The following is a 20,404-nucleotide window of genomic DNA, read 5'->3' as shown; positions in this document are numbered from 1 at the left end:
ACCACACGGAGATTCTCCCGTAGAGTAGATAATAGTCGATTCCGAAAGCAAAGGCAGACCCCTTAGTTGCTGGGGGAGGGCCTGGGACCAGACGTGGAAGTAAGCAGCTCAGGCTACTGCGTGACTCGGTGACCCTGCGAGTGAGGCCGTGTGCCAGGCACCACGTGTTGGTGTGGTTGGTGTACTGTCCCACTAGACCTCCCAGCTGCTGGGAAGCCCGGTCACTGACGGCTCTCGCCTGTAACCTCTCTTTGGGACCTCCCTCAGCTGGAGACAGCTGCTTCACCCTCCCCAGGGCAGCCAGCATCCAATTACTTGTCCCTCCCCCAGCTGGAAACAACTCTGGAGTGTGTCCCCGCTGTAGGACTCATCACAGCCTGAGGCTTTATGCTGAGTGGCCGCCCAGTGTGTCCCTCTGCCCAGTGTTGCTTCCTTCCCTTCTCCAACATGAGCTGATCCCAAGAGCTCTCCCTCAGAAACTTCCTGCATGTCCATCTCCATCCATCCGAGTGTGCTTCTTGGGGACAGAACCCAAGGCATGTCTGTTATATCATTTACCATCACCATAACTCTCGTAAGTAGTAGTACTATGCCAACAGTTTCTAGACCAAGAAGCTGAGGCACAGAGAGATTCAGTGAATTGCCCAAGGTCACACAGCACATCCGGGATGTGAATTCAAGTCTGTCTGCCCCCAAATCCCACACTCTTCCCACCCACCTCAGCCAGTTCTCTTCACCACTTTGCCCTCTGTTTTAGGGGCAAGTTTGACCCCCAGGACATGGACAAGAACGTGATTGCCATTCAGACGGTGTCAGGGGTCCTGCAAGGCCCCTTAGACCTGGGCAATCAGCTGCTGGGACTGAAAGGTGTGATGGAGATGATGGTGGCGCTGTGCGGCTCGGAGCGCGAGGTGGACCAGCTGGTGGCCGTGGAGGCCCTCATCCACGCATCCACCAAGCTCAGCCGTGCCACCTTCATCATCACCAATGGCGTGGCGCTGCTCAAACAGATTTACAAGACCACCCAGAACGAGAAGATCAAGATCCGCACGCTGGTGGTGAGTGTCGGTCCCGCACACGGTGCCGGGCACCAGGGACATAAGGATGAATGGGTCATGGGCCCCACCTGCAAGAGGCCCACACCGTAGGGGACACTCGGAGCCACCCACAGGCCCCCGCAGAGCAAGGCGACAAGCAGGGGGCTCTGAGAACGTAGACTCAGCATGGCGGGCCCTGTTGCGTGACGCCGGGGACCTTTGCCTCCGTGCTTTTGAACAGCGCTAACCCTGAGGAGCCTCTGTCCAACCAGTATTTTCAGGGCAAACAAGTCAGTTTGTGTCCTTAATCAGTTTCTGGATGGCACAGGTAACCTGTTTCAGTGTTTCCGATTTCATTTTACGGAAGGTCTTTCATGGGTCTTTTATTTTGCTTGTGAACAATTACAGTGACAATTTGAGCCACTGATGTGTTTTTCTGTTTATACCCATTTTTAAAGAACTAATTATAGCTTCTGCCATCATGAGTTTTCTCTTGTGGAAGGCATGTTTTCCTAATGAGAGTGCAATTTCTCCTGGGTAAAACTCTGCACCTCTGAATTCGCTACCCACAAGGTCTGTGCTCTGGGCCAGTTTTTGTGCGAGAATAACCTTCACCATTGCCGTTTCAGATAAGATGAGTATGTCTTGTGCTTATGCTTCAAAACAGCAGACACAAAACATCAATGGGGTCCGAATGGCGGTGGAAAGGGGCAGGATGAAAAAGTCCAGCTTCGTGAGCATCCACCCTCTCCTAGAAGCTGAGCTCAGGGAAGGCATCTTGGAAGAGGTGACACCCGAGCTGGGTGTTGTAGCTGGCATAGAAGTTTATCCAGGCAACGATAAAGGGGAAAGGTGTTCAGCCACAGGGACCTGTTTGAGCAAGGCCCTTTGTCCCCAAGTGTGTCTGATTCTACAAGCGTCTCCTTCCCCCCGCAGGGACTCTGCAAGCTCGGCTCCGCGGGAGGCACCGACTACGGCCTCAGGCAGTTTGCTGAAGGGGCCACAGAGAAGTTGGCCAAACAGTGTCGCAAGTAAGGGGGTCCTACTTCCCCAGGCCCGCCACCTCCTCTCTGGGATGCACTCTAGCGGATGCCACATTGTAAAAGGCCCCCCACCTACTACCCACTACCCTGAAACGGCCCACTCTCTTGACCCGAGCCCCAGCATCCATGCCCAGCGCTCTTCCTCCCCGATTTCCAGGTGGCTGTGCAATGCGTCCATAGATACCCGGACCCGGCGATGGGCAGTGGAGGGCCTGGCCTACCTCACTCTGGATGCCGACGTGAAAGACGACTTTGTCCAGGACATCCCTGCCCTGCAGGCCATGTTTGAGCTGGCTAAGGCAAGCGTGGCCCTGACCTCTGGCCTCAGGGAAGGTCTCCTGGGTTCAGGCTCACATGGTCCTCTGCTGAACCTGGGAAATGGGACTGCTGTGTCTTCACCCTGGCTCCGGCCCTCCTACCTGTGTAAAACAGATTGGTTATTTCCCCCTGTCTGGCCCTTGTTTTACCTGACCATAAAATGGGCTCATGACTCTTCATGGTTTCCAGGCAGTGGGAAGATGAATAAGAGGATGGTATTATTTTCCTGGGACCCTCAGGAAGTGAGGTCTTGAGGGACTGAGAGGCAGTGCCTAGCCCTTTCTGGGCCCCTTCCTCCTTCCCAGTGCCTCCCAGACTCCTTTCCTCCTCTGCTGGGCTAATGTCTTGGCTCTTTTCCACCACCAAAGGGAGGTGGGGAGGGAGGGAGTTTCCAGCAAGGCCAGACCAGACGTGTCCAGCCCCTACTCCACCCCCACCCCATTCCACAGCAAAGCATGTCAGACTGGGCTTTGGAAATAGGCACAGAGTAAGCCGCGTACTCAGGGGGCCCCCCACCCATGCTCTCAGGGGTGCTGTTGCAGGTGTCGGAGAAACTTCTGCCCACCCTGCACAAGCAGAGCCAGTTCCTTTTCCCTCCTCCCTCTTCTGCCACCTGCTCTTCTCCAGGTTGGGCTGCACAAACCACACTCCTCCCAAACCAACTTGCCGGACCGGCCAGGGGGCCGTCTTGGAAGCAGAGATCTGTTCTAAAGTTTCCTTTCTGCCTATCTCCTCCTCTCTCCCCACCCTGTAACTCCAGACAGCGGACAAGACCATCCTGTACTCGGTGGCCACCACCCTGGTGAATTGCACCAACAGCTACGATGTCAAGGAGGTCATCCCCGAGCTGGTGCAGCTCGCCAAGTTCTCCAAGCAGCACGTGCCCGAGGAGCACCCTAAGGTGGGCTAGGGATGACGCCGGAGGGGCCTGTCCCGCCAGGCTGCCAGAGAGGGGAACGGAAAGATAGTGATGTCTGGGTGCTGCGTGTGTGTGTGTGTGTGTGTGTGTGTGTGTGTGTGTGTGTGTGTGTTTGGGACGACTGGGAATAGGACTCAGAGAAACTGAAGAGGATCATGGATAAACTTCCCCCACGATAGGTGGTGCTCATTCCCCCCTTAGTTTAATATTTTAGGTGGTGCTCATTCCCCCCTTAGTTTAATATTTTACTTAAGGTGGGGGGGTGAGGACCCAACCATTTGTAACCATTTGTAGTCTGAAAATCAAACGGAGCCATGATGAACGTTTGTGTTGTTGGTTTCATGGACATCAGACAGTGTATTTCATGTTTCCAACGCTTACAGAAATTTTGTTTCCTGGGATATCTAGATTTGGGGATATGGGTGCTAAGTAGGAATAATGAGAGGGGGAGAGATGCCAGTCGGCAGTAGGCCGCATGTCACAAATCCCCTTGGGGCCCTCCCCAGGGATTCCCTGGACTCAACGGTATGCTTTGTATGTGGTTTAAATATGAATGAAATGCATTGTATTTCCAGCCTGTAAAAGATTTAGATTTTTCTAAATAGAGTAATATAACCACACTGCAAAACAAACAAAAAGGTGGACAGCAGAGAAAAGAAAATGACCACTCACAATGACATCATCTCCCCTTGACCACTGTCAGCATTTTGGCGTATTATATTACCTACCAGAGGCTGTTTTTCTCTATGCGTCTTTTTTCTTTTCATAGTTATAATCAGAATGTTGTTATCATTTTGCGTCTAATTTCGGGAAAAGACTTTAGGTGTTTTCCATATTGCTATGCCATTATTTTTTTTAAGTTTTTGTTTAAATTCCGGTTAGCACACAGTGTAATATTAGTTTTAGGTGTAGAATTTAATGATTCAACACTTCCGTACAGCACTCGGTGCTCATTACGACAAGTGCCCTCCTTAATCCCCGTCACCTGCTATGTCATTCTCTGAATCAGTTTTTAAAGCTGCATAGTGTTTCATGCAGGCAAAAGTATATAGCATTTTCTGCTGCTGTAAAGTTCAAATCTGGTGTCTAGAGATGCCCACGGCTGCCAGCCTCTTCCCAGCTACTTCGAGAACTATCTGTAGAGACTGTTCAACCCTGGGGCTGATTTTGGATTTCTAGCACAACCCAATCCATTGTTATGTCAACTTATCTGCTCTCTATCCCCTCTCCCTCCTACCTAAGTCCCCTAATATCCTCCCCCCACCAATGAAAAGCCAAACTTTTGCAAAAAAAAGTAATATATGGATCATCTAGCTTTTTGGATGATCTCTTTAATTTCACTTCTCTGTGAATGAAGAATCTTTGGGATGATTTTCTTGCCACACCAGCTGCTCGGGCTCTGTGCTGGGAGTGGGGGAGAGGGGCAAGGAAGAGGAGAACATGCCAGACACCCCCTTGGCTATTGTTTGGGCAAAGGGAATCTGGAGGAGTATATGCGTTTCCAATTGCTGTGGTAACAAATTGCCACAAACATAATGGCTTAAAACAACACAAATTTATTATCTTCCAGTTCTAAACCTTCCAGTGCTGACCTATTTCCAGGTCAGAAGTCTAAAATCAGTCCCATTGGGCCAAAGTCAAGGTGTCAGTAGGGCTGGTTCCTTCTGGAGGCTCTGAGAAGATAATCTGTTTCCTTGTCTCTTTCAGCTTCTAGAAGCCACCTTCCTTGGCTAGTGACCTTAAATCACTCCAACCTTTTGCTCCTGTTGTCACATCTTCTTCTATTAACTCTGACCCTCCTGCCTCTCTCTTACTGAGACCCTGGTGATTATATTGGGCCTACCCAGATAATCCAGGATTATCTCCTGTCTAAGGATCCTTGATTTGATCCTATCCACAAAGTCCTTTTCTTGCTGTGTAAGGTAACAGTCACAGGTTCTGGGGATTAGGGCGTGGACATCTTTGGGGGACATTATTCAGCCTGCCACTAGTTGTCAGGAACCACCTTTAGTTCCCATACAGTTTGGCCTGGTGCCCAGGCTCCTTCCCCACTGCCCCCCTTTCGTCTCCCCAGGACAAGAAGGACTTCATAGACATGCGTGTGAAGCGGCTTCTGAAGGCGGGGGTCACCTCCACGCTGGCCTGCATGGTGAAAGCTGACAGTGCCATCCTCACCGACCAGACCAAAGAGCTGCTGGCCAGGTGGGGCTGCAGCAGGCCAGGGCTGGGGTCTGAGGGGACTGGGGCCGGGAGGCCGGGTGGGGATAGGGATGGCAGGGGAATAAATGAGCGAATGAGCCATTCAGGGGGCCTGGAGTGGAGACGGAAAGGGATCAACATCGAAAAGTGGCATGGTGGGGCAGGTATCACAGTTGAACGTTTGCATCGGGTGGAAAGAGGTCACTGTCCATCCTGGTTACCTGCTTCCCAGGCCCTGTGTGGCACCTGCTATCCCGCAGAAGAAAGGCACAGTTTCTGTGCAGTGAGATGAGGAGGAAGACAGGCTCACAGTTACGATACAGTGGGGGAAACACAGAGGGTTGGTTGGAGCACAAGCAGGCACCCACCAGCCAGATTGGAGGTAGGTGGGAGGGCAAGCCAGGAAGCCCTCCTGGAGGATGTGACGACTCAGTGGAACCATGAAGGGAGACACGGAACCATGCAAATGCCAGGGAGGAAGGGTTCCGGGCAGAAGGGACAGCATCTATAGACACTGAGGACAGAGGGAGAAGGAGTGAATGAGATGGGGTTCTCCTGCAATATGTCTGAAGTGTGGGGTACACAGGAGAGAGCAGTGCTAGTAAGACCAGAGAGGGGGATGAGGGCCAGATCACAGAGGTCCTGGGGTGCATCTGTGGTGATGATTTTCTCCTGGTTGATGGGCAGCAAGAAGCCATTTGTTCTCCCCCCAGATAGGGAGGGGGTGGCTCTTTGCAGCCTCACTTGGCTTCACTTTCTCTCCAGCTCCTTATATCCATGGCAGGATCTGGCCAGCGTGGCTCATGCCAGGGAAGGTGCAGCACTTTCCGGGGCTTCACCAGGTCTGACTGGCTGGCCTGCTGATGCCTGGGAAGGGTGTACATTACGTGTCCTTCATCTTTGCCCTACAGGGTGTTCCTGGCACTCTGCGATAACCCCAAAGACCGAGGAACCATCGTGGCTCAAGGTGGTGGCAAGGTGATTGGTGGGATAGGGTTTGCTATCCTACAAGGTGATCCACTGGGGAGGAGCACGTGTGTGTGTGTGTGTGTGTGTGTGTGTGTGTGTGTACGTGCACATGTGCTTTTTGCCTGGCCCGACAATAATGTACCCCATGCCCCAACCCAGCCTCCTGGAATACTGTCATTCAGGTATCTGTCCTGTCTGTGCTTATGGCCCCAAACTGACTTCTGCCTGATTTCATGGCGTGGAATCCCATTTATCCTCCTTGCTATTGGAAGGAAGCATGGCACAGGTGCACAGGCCGTGGACTTCACTGTAGAAGATTTGTCTTTGAGTCTTTGCTTGTCCCCTTTTTAGCTGCATAACTTTGGGCAAATTACTCATTCTCCCCGAACCAGTTTCCCGTGGGAGAAAAATTGCACAATCACTCTGCAGGATGTCACAAGGTTTACAGAAAACTACACTTAAAGTTTTGGCTCCTAGTCACTGCTCAGCAGGTGGCTGCTGGAATGATCAGGTCTGACTGAAGTCAGGGAGTAAAAAGTCAGTGTGTTGATTTGTCCAAGAGACAGCAGTGTGGATGGGCGCCGGAGCGTGTAGGTGGAGAGAGAGGACCTCGAAGTGTGCCGGGCAGCAGGGGAGTGACCCTGTGACTCTGGATGTAATCGTTTTCTGTGGTGCTCGAGGCTTGCTTATACTGCAGAAGCAGACAGCGGCTGGAGAGGCGGGATGGGAAGAGAGGCTTCTGGAGGTCTGTGACAGACGAGTGACCGTGCTTTCTCTTGCAGGCGCTGATTCCCCTGGCCTTGGAGGGCACAGACGTGGGCAAGGTGAAGGCAGCCCACGCTCTGGCAAAGATCGCTGCCGTCTCTAACCCGGACATCGCCTTCCCGGGGGAACGGGTGGGTACCGGTGCTGGGGTGGGTGGGATGGGGCAATGGGAGGAGTCTCCTCTCTTCCTAGGGGCCTTTCTCCTTGTCGCCCTACCCCCAGCCTGGGAGGGGGCATGGTGCCATCACAGAGACTGCTGTGAATTGGAGGTGCCTGGACTCCAGGCTTGGCTCTGCCTCTGACTGAACAGGACTGTCCTCTTAGAAACTGGGGTTACCTCGTCTGCAAAGTAAGGGGAAAAGTCCTGCCTCTCAGGGTCATCGTGAAAGCTGCAAAGACAGTGGGCGGGCAAGCATTTTGGAAATTCTAAAGCTGGGCACCTATAAATGGTAGGGTCTGGGGGCACATGGTCTCCGCCTGACCCATTCCTTGACCCTTCCACACAGGTGTATGAGGTGGTGCGGCCCCTCGTGAGTCTCCTGGACACACAGAGGGACGGGCTCCAGAACTACGAGGCTCTCCTGGGCCTCACCAATCTGTCTGGGCGGAGTGACAAACTCCGGTGAGTGGGGTGGGGAGGGAGGAGCCCCAGAAAGGGTTTGGTGGAAGTTTCACATATAGCGTGTGTGTTTTCCTCTGAGGACAGGATCAAAGGAGGTGGGTAGACACCCGCAGTGGGAGGGATTTGAGTTAGCACGTAGTGAATGCAAAGAAGATTATAAAGACACTTCTCTCTGACTAAAGTAATAAAAAAATACCCAGCTGGATGGATGGGGATTCCTTCTTGGGAGCCAGGGGATGGGGGAGAGAATTGGGCTGCGATTCTTTCAGCTGCAAGGGGCAGAAAACTCAACTGTTAACTGGTTTAAGCATAGAGGGAATTCAATGACTCATGTAAATAAGAGTCTGGGGCGACCAGATGCAGGTGCGGCTTGATGCAGGCTTTCCCACTTTCGTACTTTCTTTTCCTCTCTACTTTCCCTACTACTCCCCACTCTCCTACTTCTGTCCACTCCTCCTGCCTGTGTTGTCTTAATTCTCAAATGGGCTCTTCCCCTCTGTCACGATCACAAGGGTCGCTCCAGATCTCACAACTTCTTGGCTTCATGTCCAGTGGGAGAGAGAGAAGTAATTTCTCTTCTGCAGCAATAATACAGAAGAATCTCCAGCCTAGGAACACATTCATCACAGACCCCATGGCTATGGCCGGAATGCTATGCTGTCATTTAGTTTATGCCCATTGGTGCCCTTCCCGGAGCTGGGGGGAGGGATCGATGTCATCCAAACCATGCTGGCTGAGGACGTGGGAGGGAACCATCAGCAGGGCGGACTGGCCCTTGGGTGGCCAAAAACTCCAAATCATCACTGCAGAGGACTCAGTGGCCTTCCTTCCCCACCTCTCACACCTTAGGCAGAAGATCTTTAAGGAGAGGGCTTTGCCTGACATTGAGAACTACATGTTCGAGAATCACGACCAGCTACGGCAGGCGGCCACTGAATGCATGTGCAATATGGTGGTGAACAAGGAGGTGAGGCGGGCTCGGGATGGGGGCGGGCTCGGGATGGGGGGGCAGGCTCAGGAGGGGGGTGGGTAGTGATCTTGGCATGGAGAGTCAAGCCACATGGCAGGGCCTGGCATGAGATTGGGGCTTACAGTGGTGTTAAGGTAGCATTTTGCCAAATCTTTTTTAAAAAGGGGGGGGGGGCACCTGGGTGACTCAGTTGTTAAGCGTCTGCCTTTGGCTCAGGGTGTGATCCCAGCGTTCTGGGATCGAGCCCCACATTGGGCTCCTCCACTGGGAGCCTGCTTCTTCCTCTCCCACTCCCCCTGCTTGTGTTCCCTCTCTCGCTGGCCATCTCTCTCTCCATCAAATAAATAAATAAATAAATAAATAAATCTTAAAAAAAAAAAAAGGGTGTCATTTTGCCAGAGAACCCAGGAACCCCTGTATCTCTTCTGGCTTGCAGCCCCCTTCCTTGTAGGGACCCTGAGAGGAACGCATGCACCAAGGAGACAAAGGAAAACACACAAAATAGTATTGTTCGTAGCTGGGGGTTTGACCCCTAGCTTGAGCTGGGTGAGATGGAAGGTACCGTTTCCCTAAGTTAGTATGTCTGAATAATCTCATAGCAGAGAAGGATATAAGACCAGGGCTTCTCAGAGGCCAAAAGAGGCTAGACTACTTATATTTATCGAAGCTCCCCATTTATAAAAAATGGGGAAAAGCAAACACGGATACAAACATTTTTAGAATATTTTAAATGTTAACATTTAATGAACTATTGCTGTTTCCATGGAAACTGCAATGCAGTATAACTGTGTTCTTCACAGAGTAATTATAGGATTTATAAAAATAAAATGAATTCAGAACATACCAATGACCTCATGGTCCAGTTATGGGGAGAAATTATAAGCATATGGTGAATGAATATCTTCTTTCCGTCCTGCCAGAGTACTGCTATGCCTGTGCGTATAACGTCATCAGAGGTAAGAATAGGGCCTCATCTGAGGCCCTTCACGAACATGAGGGCCAGGCTAAATGGCCCTTCTGGGCCTTCATATAGGGCTTAGTGGGAGACCCACTCTTTTTTCTCTCAGTTCTTACCTCAAGGTCTTGGATGTTCCCATTGGTAGAGGATGAAAATCCAACCCATGAAAGCCTGTTGAAGTAAAATAAATCAAATCAAATCAAATCAATCAATCAATCAATCAATCAAGCAATGTAAACAGGCTCCACTGGGGAGCTGGCCTAAGGCTGGCCTGGGGGGCTGGCAGCCTCCTGGGAGAAGAGAGTATATCCAAAGAAAGAGAAGGGGAGAGGCGATGGGAAGGGGGAGCAGGCTTCCCCTGGGAACATCAGTGGTTACAATGACCCATGTCAAAATAAACAGTGGTCCCGACAGGATAGAAATTCATTTCCCGTTCACACCACTTCTCGCTCACATTTGGACCCAGTGGCTTTCTTCTAAGCAATGACTAGGATCCAGATGTCTTCAACCATCAAGAACTATCTCCCCACCCCCACCCCCACCGTAAAAAAGAACTGTCTCCCTCTCTGCCACTCTGGGAGTGGTCTTCATTTGAATGGAGAGAGAGACCGCAGGAAAAGCCCCTATAGTTTTCCGCCATGGTGGCTTGGAAGTGACACCTCTCACCTCCTCTCACCTTCCATGATGAGAACTAGTTTATGGCCACATCTACATGCGAGAGTTGGGGAATGTAGTCCTTTGGGGGTATCTGCTTCCCAGTCACCAGGACCCTGAGGTCATGACCTGAGCCAAAGGCAGACGCTTAACCATCTGAGCCACCCAGGCACCCCAACCTTTGACCCTTTTAAAGCTCCACTTCTAGGAAAGCCGACCCAACAAAATGCCCTTAAATTTGACCAGCGAGAATTTACTGTAGAGCAGGTGGTGGTGGGGATCAATGAGCTCTGAGACGTGGCAGGGCCCTGGGCCCTAGGAGGCTCTTCTCCTGGCTTTGGGGTCCTTGGGAAGTTCATCCCTCTCCTGTTGAATGGTACAGCAGCTCTCGCTCTATTCCTTGCTCTCACCCAACCGCTGTGCCTTCAGAGACTGCAAAGTCATTTTATGGCAGACCTTGGAGGCCCATCTGCTGTGGGAGAAAAATATCAGGCTTCCCCAAAGGGAAGTGAAACATGCCTCTTTGGGCAACATCTACCATTCAGGGTCATGGGCCTGCCCTTTCCCCTGGTGTAGGTAGCTGAACGCAAACAGGGGTGGTGGCACATACTGTATGGAGAATCTCTGACTGTCTTTAACTTTGTAGCTGGAGGAGTTTATAGCCCCTTTATCCAGCTAATCAGAGGAGACTTCCTGGGGGAGGTGGCATGGGTGAGCTGCTCAAAGGAAAGCTCCGAAGAATCTTGGGTCAGAGAACATGGCTTCAGATGCCTCTTTTCCTCTCCAGGCTGGCAGGTGGGGGCATTTTTCTCTGAGCCACGTACCCGCCTCCTTCCCATAGGTACAGGAGAGGTTCCTGGCTGATGGGAATGACCGGCTGAAGCTGGTGGTGCTGCTCTGCGGGGAGGACGATGACAAGGTACAGAATGCAGCCGCAGGGGCGCTGGCCATGCTGACGGCAGCACATAAGAAACTGTGCCTCAAGATGACCCAAGTGGTGAGAGCGGGTCCCGGGGGCAGGAGGGGGACTGCCTTGTGTGATCCTCCATGGGGAGGCCAGCCTCCGGGCTAACACTTCCCAGGTCCCTGGGTATCTGTTCCTCCCACCTTAAAGGGGGATCTAATCTGTGTGGCCCCTTTCATCCGTTGTGGGGACTCCCCACGTGAATTAACTCGGGTCCCTCCGACTGTAGTTTCACCCAGTGACTCCGGTGGGGCTTAGTACTTCAGAATGATAACAAGGAAGACCGCAACCCTAGCGACTGCTGTGGAGCCCCTGACCTCCCCGAGAGGAGCGCGGACTTGGTGGGATACCGTAGGGAACTTGTGGTTTGGCAAAGAGATGGCAGATTCTCTTTTTAAATATTCTTTTTTTTTAAGATTTTTTAAAATTTATTTATTTGACAGAGATAGAGACAGCCAGCGAGAGAGGGAACACAAGCAGGGGGAGTGGGAGAGGAAGAAGCAGGCTCATAGTGGAAGAGCCTGATGTGGGGCTCGATCCCACAACGCCGGGATCACGCCCTGAGCCGAAGGCAGATGCTTAACCGCTGTGCCACCCAGGCGCCCCAGAGATGGCAGATTCTCTTACGTGAACATGATGATCAGATCCTTGGGTGGGGCTGTGGCCGTCTCGGCAAAGCCGTATATACACAATCACCAGCACGGCGGTGCAAAGTGAAAATGTCTTCATTTTCACCAAACTGAGCTTCCTTGGCGAGCATCATCTCCACTGAAGGCAAAAGATGTAGGCACCTCAGTTTGAATGTACTCAAGCCTGCTTTCAAGACAGGCTCTTATTTATTTTTTTAAAGGATTTATTTATTTATTTTAGAGGGCGAGCACATGCGGCGGGGAGGGAGAGGGAAAGAGAGAACCTCAAGCCGACTCCCCACTGAGCGTGGCTGGATCTCACGACCCTGAGATCATGATCTGAGCTGAAATCAAGAGTCGGATGATTAACCCACTGAGCCACGCAGGTGCCCCTGGCAGGATCTTTTAGATAGTCAGTTTAAGGGTGTGTGTGTGTGTCTGTGTTTGCACGCACGCCTTCTCTGAGTTCTCTGTGCCATCTGGCAGCAGAGAAGGGTCTCTCTGCCGGACTAGCTCTTCCTGGTTGATCCTTGGGTTTTAGCATTTCCCCCTAAGGCAAGTTTCTCAAAACTGCAAGGTGTGTGAGTCACCCGGAGGGCTGGCTAAAATCCTGCCCCTAGGTAGTCTGAATCAGTAGACTAGATGGGGTGCTTCCAGCCTGGAGACCACACTTTGAAACCCCCACCCTACTGGCCTCTGCTGAAGTAACTGGTCACACAACCTCTGTCAACAGACTCCCACAGGGCACTCTGTGACTCGCCCACTTCCAGGACTTTAGGTGCTGCTCTAAATGTTTATATTTATTAAGTTCTTCCATCCTCCCAACAACCCTGGGTGGTGGGTGTGGTTATTATTATCCCTATTTACTGCAGAGGAAAACTGAGTGCAGAAAAGTAACTAGCTCAAAGCCACACCACCAGGTAGTTGGGAAGGGATTGGAATCCTTCAGGATTGCTGACCCTCTCCTGGCCATGTCTTCCTTCTTCCTAAGGGGCTCTGAAGTTTTGGTTACGTTTCTGTGCCTGGGAGCAACGGCACAGGACCTGTTATATTACCCATCAGCATTAAACCTTCCCCTGAACCCGACCTCAGCTAGGTGAATTTTCATTTCCCTTTCTTGTGTTAGGAGACTCGGGTGCAGAGTTGACAAAATCTGCTTAGAAGCCAAAAAGCCAATAATTTGTCTTTTCTTCCCCTCTGTGCCTGTCTTCTCACCTAAGAGTGGTGCATGTAGGAAGCTGTTCCCGTTGACAAATGGAGGGTGAGGTAACAGGTACAAGGAAGCAAAGGGGAAATCCTTGGATTTGTGGCTAAAATCATCATCTCTGCCCACTTCTCTTTATTGAGCTCTTACTATGCTCCAGCCCCTGTGCTAAGCTCTGTCCATCCGCCATATCACTAAATCATCACAATGCGAACAAGTAGGTATACCAGATGACGGAGGGGCTCCTGGGACTTAGGTTAAAAAAATTACCTAAGGTCATATTTGGTAAGTGGCTAAGCTGGGACCTAAACACTGGTCTCTCTGACTCCCAAACCCATACCAATAACTATTCTACTCTGCTGCTCACGTGTGTCTGTTAAACGCTGTAAAAGTCAAACCTCCTAGTTCTATTCTTAGCTCCAGCTCTGTCTGTTGGGGTGATCAGATGCTCTTGAGTCCTGTCTTCCCCATGCAACTACGGGTGGGCTGCTTCACAACTGGGAATGGAGAAGAGGGATGGAGGAGGGATGGGGAGAGGCTCCACTTCAGTGCTAATTCCAGCTGAAGTCAGGAGTGGTGGAGTGCAAGCCCAGGGCATGCCTGGAGCTCATGTCTCTAAGAGCACTTGGGTTGGCAGAAGCAAGCATTGCCCATGTGCCCAGGGTTAGAATCCTCCTTTCTGAACACCCTCCATCCCCATTCTAATCAGGTATGCAGTGGGCCTGTCCCTTTGCTTCTCCAGATGCTTAAAAAATAAATGGACGTGTGGGTGTTTATTCTCTACTATTTTCACGTGTGTGATCATAGCTGAGTTACTTCCCCTTCCTTGACCTCAGTTCCTCCACTAATAAAATGAAAGGGATTGGATTATGTCAAGTTCCTTCTAGGTTTCAGATGCCCACCCTGGCTGTGGTAAGGAGGTGGGCACCTGCCAGCTAGTCCCAATGGGCTCAGGTAGGCGTATGCTGAGTCCCATACACATAGCCAGATATGTGCCTGCCTTCTGTTTATCTTGTCCCAAATGTCCAATCTGTGTCCCTCCACTGATTTCTCTAATCCTTCTTTATCCACCTCTCCCCTCCAGACAACTCAGTGGTTGGAGATCCTCCAGCGGCTTTGCCTGCACGACCGGCTGTCAGTCCAGCACCGGGGCCTGGTCATTGCCTACAATCTGCTGGCAGCCGACGCGGAGCTGGCCAAGAAGCTGGTGGAGAGTGAGCTGCTGGAGATCCTGACTGTCGTGGGCAAACAAGAACCAGATGAGAAGAAGGCAGCAGTGGTTCAGACAGCCCGGGAATGTCTCATCAAGTGCATGGATTATGGCTTCATTAAACCAGTGTCTTAGGCAGGGGCCCAGAGATGCTGGGGCTGGTCCTGTACTATGAAGAGTCCTAAGCTGGTAACTCTAGGGGTGTCAGTTCAGCTAGGGATCTTAGCAGTGACAATGAAGTCTCCATATAAAAGAAAGACTTGAATGTTCCCTGAGTTGTCAACCTTCCCCTTTGCCCTAGGAAAGTTTGAATGTTCGATTGGCTCTCTCACTCTCTCCTTACATCTGTCATGTTCCAGAATTCCTAGAATAATTTTCATCTGTGATTTGGAAGACAGGTTGGATAATTCTTTCTGTACCCATTCCAAAGGCCAGAATAATGGGCTGAATTCTTTGTATTTTGGAAAATGGATTGTGTGGTAAGGTAGGACCTAATAGGTGTGTGAATAGAAAGGTTAGTGCTATGGTATCTGGATGTTGAGCTGTGCTGGTTTTCACAGGGAGAGAACACTTTTCGTGATCGTTTCCTAAATGGAAGTAACCTCAATGTCCATAGACAGTGGATACATTGGTATTAATGAAATTGCAGTTCCCCCCAGGGAACAGTGGCCATCTGGCCTCGGTGTGTTTAGGGACCGTAAGGCTTCTGGGCAGGAAAGCGGGCGATGGTGAAATGAAGACACTTTCGTACACGAGGTTGCAAGGCAGGTTGGCAGGAGGGTGCCGGTGAGAGCAGCAATTGGAGCCAGGGTTGGACTAAACCACTGGGGAGCCCCCACCATGTGTGTGGTCCACAGGAGGCACGGGGTCAATCAGCTCTGCTCCCGGGCCCTTTCTCTGTTGCCTTCTTGGAGTCCCACCAGGGTGCCTGGCTCCGAGCCTGGCACCACTAGAGTGTCCAGGAAATACTTGCTCATTTTTGTTTTCCCTGAACCCCAACACCAGGGCTTTCACCATCTATCTCGGAATCCCAGCTCCCTGGAGTGGCTAGGAAACTCTGCCTTTGACACACCTGCTTTAAGAATTTCAGCAATAACGGGCGCCTGCGTGGCTCTGTAGGCTAAGCAGCTGCCTTTGGCTCAGGTCATGATCTCGGGATGGGGGATCGGGCGCCGCATCTGGCTCCTTGCTCACTTGGGAGCCTGCTTCTCCCTCTGCCTGCTGCTCCCCCTGCTTGTTCTCTCTCTCTCTCTCTCTCTCTCTCACTGTCTCTCTCTGACAAATAAATAAAATATATTAAAGAAAGAATTTAATCCATAGGGAAAGGGGAAGAGTCGAGGCTCGATTTCCTACCTCCTCCCCACCGCGCCCACGCTCACTTCCTCCTTCCCTGGGCGGTGGACAGGGCACATCTGGGCAAGTGAAAACAGGAACCCATCCGCTGGAAGCGCCCCGGGGGTGGAGGCGCGAGAGCCCCAGCGGGAGGCCCCCCAGGGCCACCCACCTTAGCCACCGCTGTTGTCCTAACAAGCGTGGGTGACCAGATCGGGTAGATGCTGCTGTGGCTCGGTGCCCCCACCTCCGTGCCACCCTCGCTGGGCAGCCTCCCCCAGGAGTACAAGGAGACTGGAGCGCTCAAGTGCTTCCACGGAGACGCCTGCACGGTGGGCTTCCAGCAACCTATCTCAGGGCCTCAAAACCTCGTTTTCCCGCACCCCTCAGGGGTTTAATACGCTCCCTCAGCAGGACGGGGACCATGGCAACAGGCGCTGCCCCGCCCTCGCTCCTCTCCCAGGTGGTAGCTTCCTGGCTCCAGACTCTGCAGAGACTTCTCCAGAATGACCAGCGTGGAGGCTTTACGAAGTGACCGGGGCCGCGGGGGCGGGTGGGGTGGGTGGAGAAGGAGGGCAAAGGGAAGCACAGAGCACACAGAAGGGAGGGGGGCTTCGGGATGATAGAGGAGAGGCAGCCTGGTGTGACGGTGAAGGCCCCTTTGCAGGGACAGGTCCAAGGACACTTGGTCAGGCGCGAGTCTCCAGCGTTCCTGGACGTCCCTCCTTCCCCCAGGTTCAGAGAGCAGAGAGAGGCGGGAAGGGCATTGCAGGGGCATCTGCTGTGCTTCTCACCGACGGGAGCTTACACGGTGATCTCCGGGAGGGTCCTGTCATCTATAAAGGGGATGGAGATAAGGAAGACGCTCCAATGCAGTGAAAAACCAAGCCACAAGGAGGAGGACACCTCTGTCACCTCCCTTGTCTTGTGGTTCTGCCGGCAGGCACTCTGGCACTGACCTTTGAGGTTTCTAGGTCAGCGGGCTGTTTCCCTCCCAATATTGAGGTCCAAAACTTAATCCGTTGGAATACCAAGGTAATAGATTTCCTCATGGTTCACAGAATCTTTCATAAAATGTGAAAGATTTCAGAGGAAACAGCCACACTATAAGCCGAGGTTCTGGGAGCCGAGTGAGGCAGGTGAGTTTGGGGTCTCTGGTACACGAATGGGCTCCTGAGATTCTTTCACAAAGTCTTGTATTCCACGTGATTGCCTTTGAGTCACTGTCTTGGAAGAACAGCATTGGGTGTGGTGGGTAGGGGCTGGGCCAGCCCCTAGAGCCTGTGTAGCCCATCCCAAAGATGGACCAGACTCTGCAGGTATGGTCCCACAGACTGAGGCCTGCCCGAAGAAGGATTTCCTCTCCCATCTATTCGTGGTGGGTGGGGGAGCTGGAAAGGAATCCTCTAGGGCCGAGCCTGAGGCAGGGGTGCTGAAAAGTAGGCTGAGGATATCCCCTGGGGTCTGGGTAGGGAAAGTACGAGGACCTTCTTTAGGATTGATTGGGCTGCTCGTGGGAAGTTGGCAGCTGTTCAAACAAACAGAATGCTCGCAGTTCGGACCTCAGGATACCTATGCCCCCACCCAAAGCTCCTGTGACATTCTGCCTTCCACCAAGTTTGGGGATTTTACAGCAGCAAACTGATTTTATAGCAGGCTTTCTCGAAAGCTTCTTGCTCTAGCATGGATAGCAATGGTTCATGAATGAGTCCGAACTATCCACAGCCACTGGTTACACTGAGCTTACGTATTTCTGTACAACAAAGAAGAGTTGTAAATAAACTCTTAACACTAAAAAAAAAAGAAAAAGGTAATAGAGGTCATGGGAAGGGATGGGGAGAAGCCACTGCCGGCCCTGCTGGTGCCCCCTGTGGGAGGGCAGAGCGTGTGCTGGTTGGCACGAGAATTGATTCCGCCTTGTTGCTTGGGGGTGGAGTGAGAGTTCCCAGTGCCCACACCAGCAGGGAAGGTCAGCCCTCTAGCTTGACAGTAGTTCCCGGGGTTAGAAATGTTAATTTACACAAAATGCAAACTCCCAGACTCTTCAGAATCTAAGCAGAAGCAGAGGTTTTATTACCTCCAGGCAGATGGGAGACAGAGAAGAGCTCTCTTTCCTTCTATGGGCTTGAAAGAGCAACTTTGTAAGTGGATGGCCCATCCAGGAAAACAGGTGTCAATTTAAATGTTGTCTGAGCTGCCCGCCGTTTAGTGAAACAACGTATCAGGAGAGCAGACTTTTTGCAGTTAGGGATTTGCTTTATGGGACACAGCAACAGTCTCTGAAGTCCGGGTGTTTATACAGTTCTCCTTTGCTAGAAATTGCATTTGGAAAGACAGCTTTACCTAGCTGAGTCATACCTGCTTTTCTGCAGCTATAAAGGGACGTTACCTGCTTGTGTTACCGAGTCAGTACCTTTCAGGCCCAAGCCCTGCAATTTCCCTAGTTGCTTTGGAGAAAATAAATGTCAGATCCAAAAAACTCAAATCTTAGAATATGCAAGAAGGTCAGGATGGCATTGTTATTATTATTATTTGGACTGTCAGGTGTGTGGCCTTTTACATTCAAGAATATGGGACTATAAAACACAGATTATAGAGAGACCCAGTTTATATGGGGAAAAGCACACCATAATAGCAGACAACACATTGCCTACTACTTTCCAGATAATTATAATAAGAATGTTTATAAATTTAAAAAAAATCAGAGTTGCATACGCACATGGCTAGTTGGTCAAATAGTTCTGCAAGGCTTTAGTATAAAATCGGCACTTTCCTGCCTGCCCCGCAGTTTCCTGCTCTCCAAAGGTGAACACTTTGATATTTCTTTTGGTATATACCTCCATTTCCAAACAGTGCAGCTTTCAGTGTTGTATAGATATCATCTATTTGTCTCTGAAAGATTTAGTTCAATTACACTCCCTCCCTAGCTTCCTGTCCCTACATCCTGCCAATATCACCATTTGGGGTTAGAAAAATATTCAGCGTTTGCCTTGTTACGGCTGTCTGGTCACAGCTGGGCTGGGTGATATGCTATGGGTGCACTTTACTTCTTGTACACTTTTCTGCTTTGCTCAGAATTTACAATCATCTTACTTTTTGTCTAGTTTTCTATGTATGTGACACAAGCTTATCTCCAAATCCTCTGCCTCAAACGAGGAAATGTTTCGTTTTTGTTATTAATCACAGTTAAGTGTCAATACATTAAAGTATACCATCTAGTAACATCAATTCAAACTTCCTGTCTTCAGGACATAGTCCCCTTGCATCCTGAGGGGGGACCCTCTAGGGCCACTGCCCAGCTGTCAGCCCCAGGTTCTCCCTTCATGTGTATCCAGGAGCTTTCTAGTTATTTTCTTTTTGCTTTTCCCCAGGGTTAGATCCTTGTATTCTGGACTGAACTGCTTGCAGGAGTATATTGCGGGGACAGGTCCAGGGTAATACCTGGGGGCACCCTAAAGTTTTCCTGATTCACAGTAAACACGGCACAGGGTTTTATAACTAACTGTTATGAGGATTGGTGTAGCTTTCCTCTTTTCTTTTCTTTCTTTTTTTTAATAAAGAGTTTACTTATTTATTTGCCAGAGGGAGAAAGAGAGAGCGTGCGTGCACAAGCAGGGGGAGCGGCAGGCAGAGGGAGAAGCAGGTTTCCTGCTGAGTAAGGAGCCGGATGCGGGACTCCATCCCAGGACCTTGGGATCATGACTTGAGCTGAAGGCAGACGCTTAACCGTGAGCCACCCAGGCACCCCAGCTTTCCTCTTTTCTAAGGCTAAATATGGGCAGCAGCAGGGCGGTTTGTCTTCCACAGATGTTTCTCAACCCTGAAGAGTGATTGTAAAGATAAGGTGTCTCTTTTGGCAACCCTTGATGTCAACCCAGAGATAGGGAAACTCCTGAAACTCACCTCTGCTACCCTATCTGGTTGTTCAAACAGCTGGTGATGGAGTGTCCTCCTCAAGGTCTGTAAGCCGCTCAGCACGGAGAACTCACGATTCGGTGGTTGTGCCAAAACCCAGTAGCACGTTCTCTCCCCTGGTGTCCTCATGTCTCCTGCGTTCGGCAGCGCGTAGCCCTTCCTCACCAAAGCTGAGGTCTGCTGGTGCACATACTGCTGTTTCTTCTCTCATTCTCACTTTTGGACAATTTTCAGAAGGAGAGCAGAGACATCTTTGTGGTGGGATCTTAGAGTCGCCTCTTCGATGAGCAGCAAAAAGAAATGTTAAAAAATCGGCTATTATTCAATGGTTGACCAGCAAAAAAAAAAAAAAAAAAAAAATTTTTTTTTTTTTTTTTTAGAAAAAAAGACCAGATAACATACATCACAATGCTAACAGCTTGTAGGTGATAAATCTATGTTTTCTCTTCTTGTTTTTCCAGAATTAAAAAAAAAATTTAAAACATTGACACTGTAGGTTTACAAGTGGGAGAAAATAAAACAAACTGGAAAATGTAGGACACTGAATGTTAAAAACATTTTGATTTTGAACTAATTTAGACAGAGAAAAGTTGTAAAAATAGTACCAAGTTCCTTAGGTCCCTCACTCTGTTTCCCCTCATATGAACATCTTATAAAAATCATGGTAGAATGAGTAGGAATAGGACATGAACATCG

At 50.7% G+C, this 20,404-nt stretch overlaps 1 protein-coding gene across 2 annotated transcripts in view; it reads left to right on the top strand.

The window, feature by feature from the left end:
- Positions 1–15,766, top strand: part of UNC45B (unc-45 myosin chaperone B) — a 31,665-nt gene extending 15,899 nt beyond the window's left edge. For both annotated transcript variants that reach the window (XM_044390742.3, XM_044390741.3), the window contains exons 10-20: positions 758–1,058; positions 1,974–2,068; positions 2,238–2,379; positions 3,159–3,299; positions 5,392–5,519; positions 6,428–6,494; positions 7,268–7,381; positions 7,757–7,872; positions 8,722–8,839; positions 11,296–11,451; positions 14,336–15,766. In XM_044390742.3, the coding sequence (XP_044246677.1) occupies positions 758–1,058; positions 1,974–2,068; positions 2,238–2,379; positions 3,159–3,299; positions 5,392–5,519; positions 6,428–6,494; positions 7,268–7,381; positions 7,757–7,872; positions 8,722–8,839; positions 11,296–11,451; positions 14,336–14,596 (1,639 nt within the window). In that variant the 3' untranslated portion in view covers positions 14,597–15,766. The remainder of the gene's footprint in view (positions 1–757; positions 1,059–1,973; positions 2,069–2,237; positions 2,380–3,158; positions 3,300–5,391; positions 5,520–6,427; positions 6,495–7,267; positions 7,382–7,756; positions 7,873–8,721; positions 8,840–11,295; positions 11,452–14,335) is intronic.
- Positions 15,767–20,404: the final 4,638 nt, after the last annotated feature.

The sequence above is a fragment of the Ursus arctos genome, unplaced genomic scaffold, assembly GCF_023065955.2.
Source record: "Ursus arctos isolate Adak ecotype North America unplaced genomic scaffold, UrsArc2.0 scaffold_24, whole genome shotgun sequence".
In the NCBI taxonomy this organism is placed as follows: domain Eukaryota; kingdom Metazoa; phylum Chordata; class Mammalia; order Carnivora; family Ursidae; genus Ursus; species Ursus arctos.
This window is presented reverse-complemented; position numbering and strand designations above follow the sequence as displayed.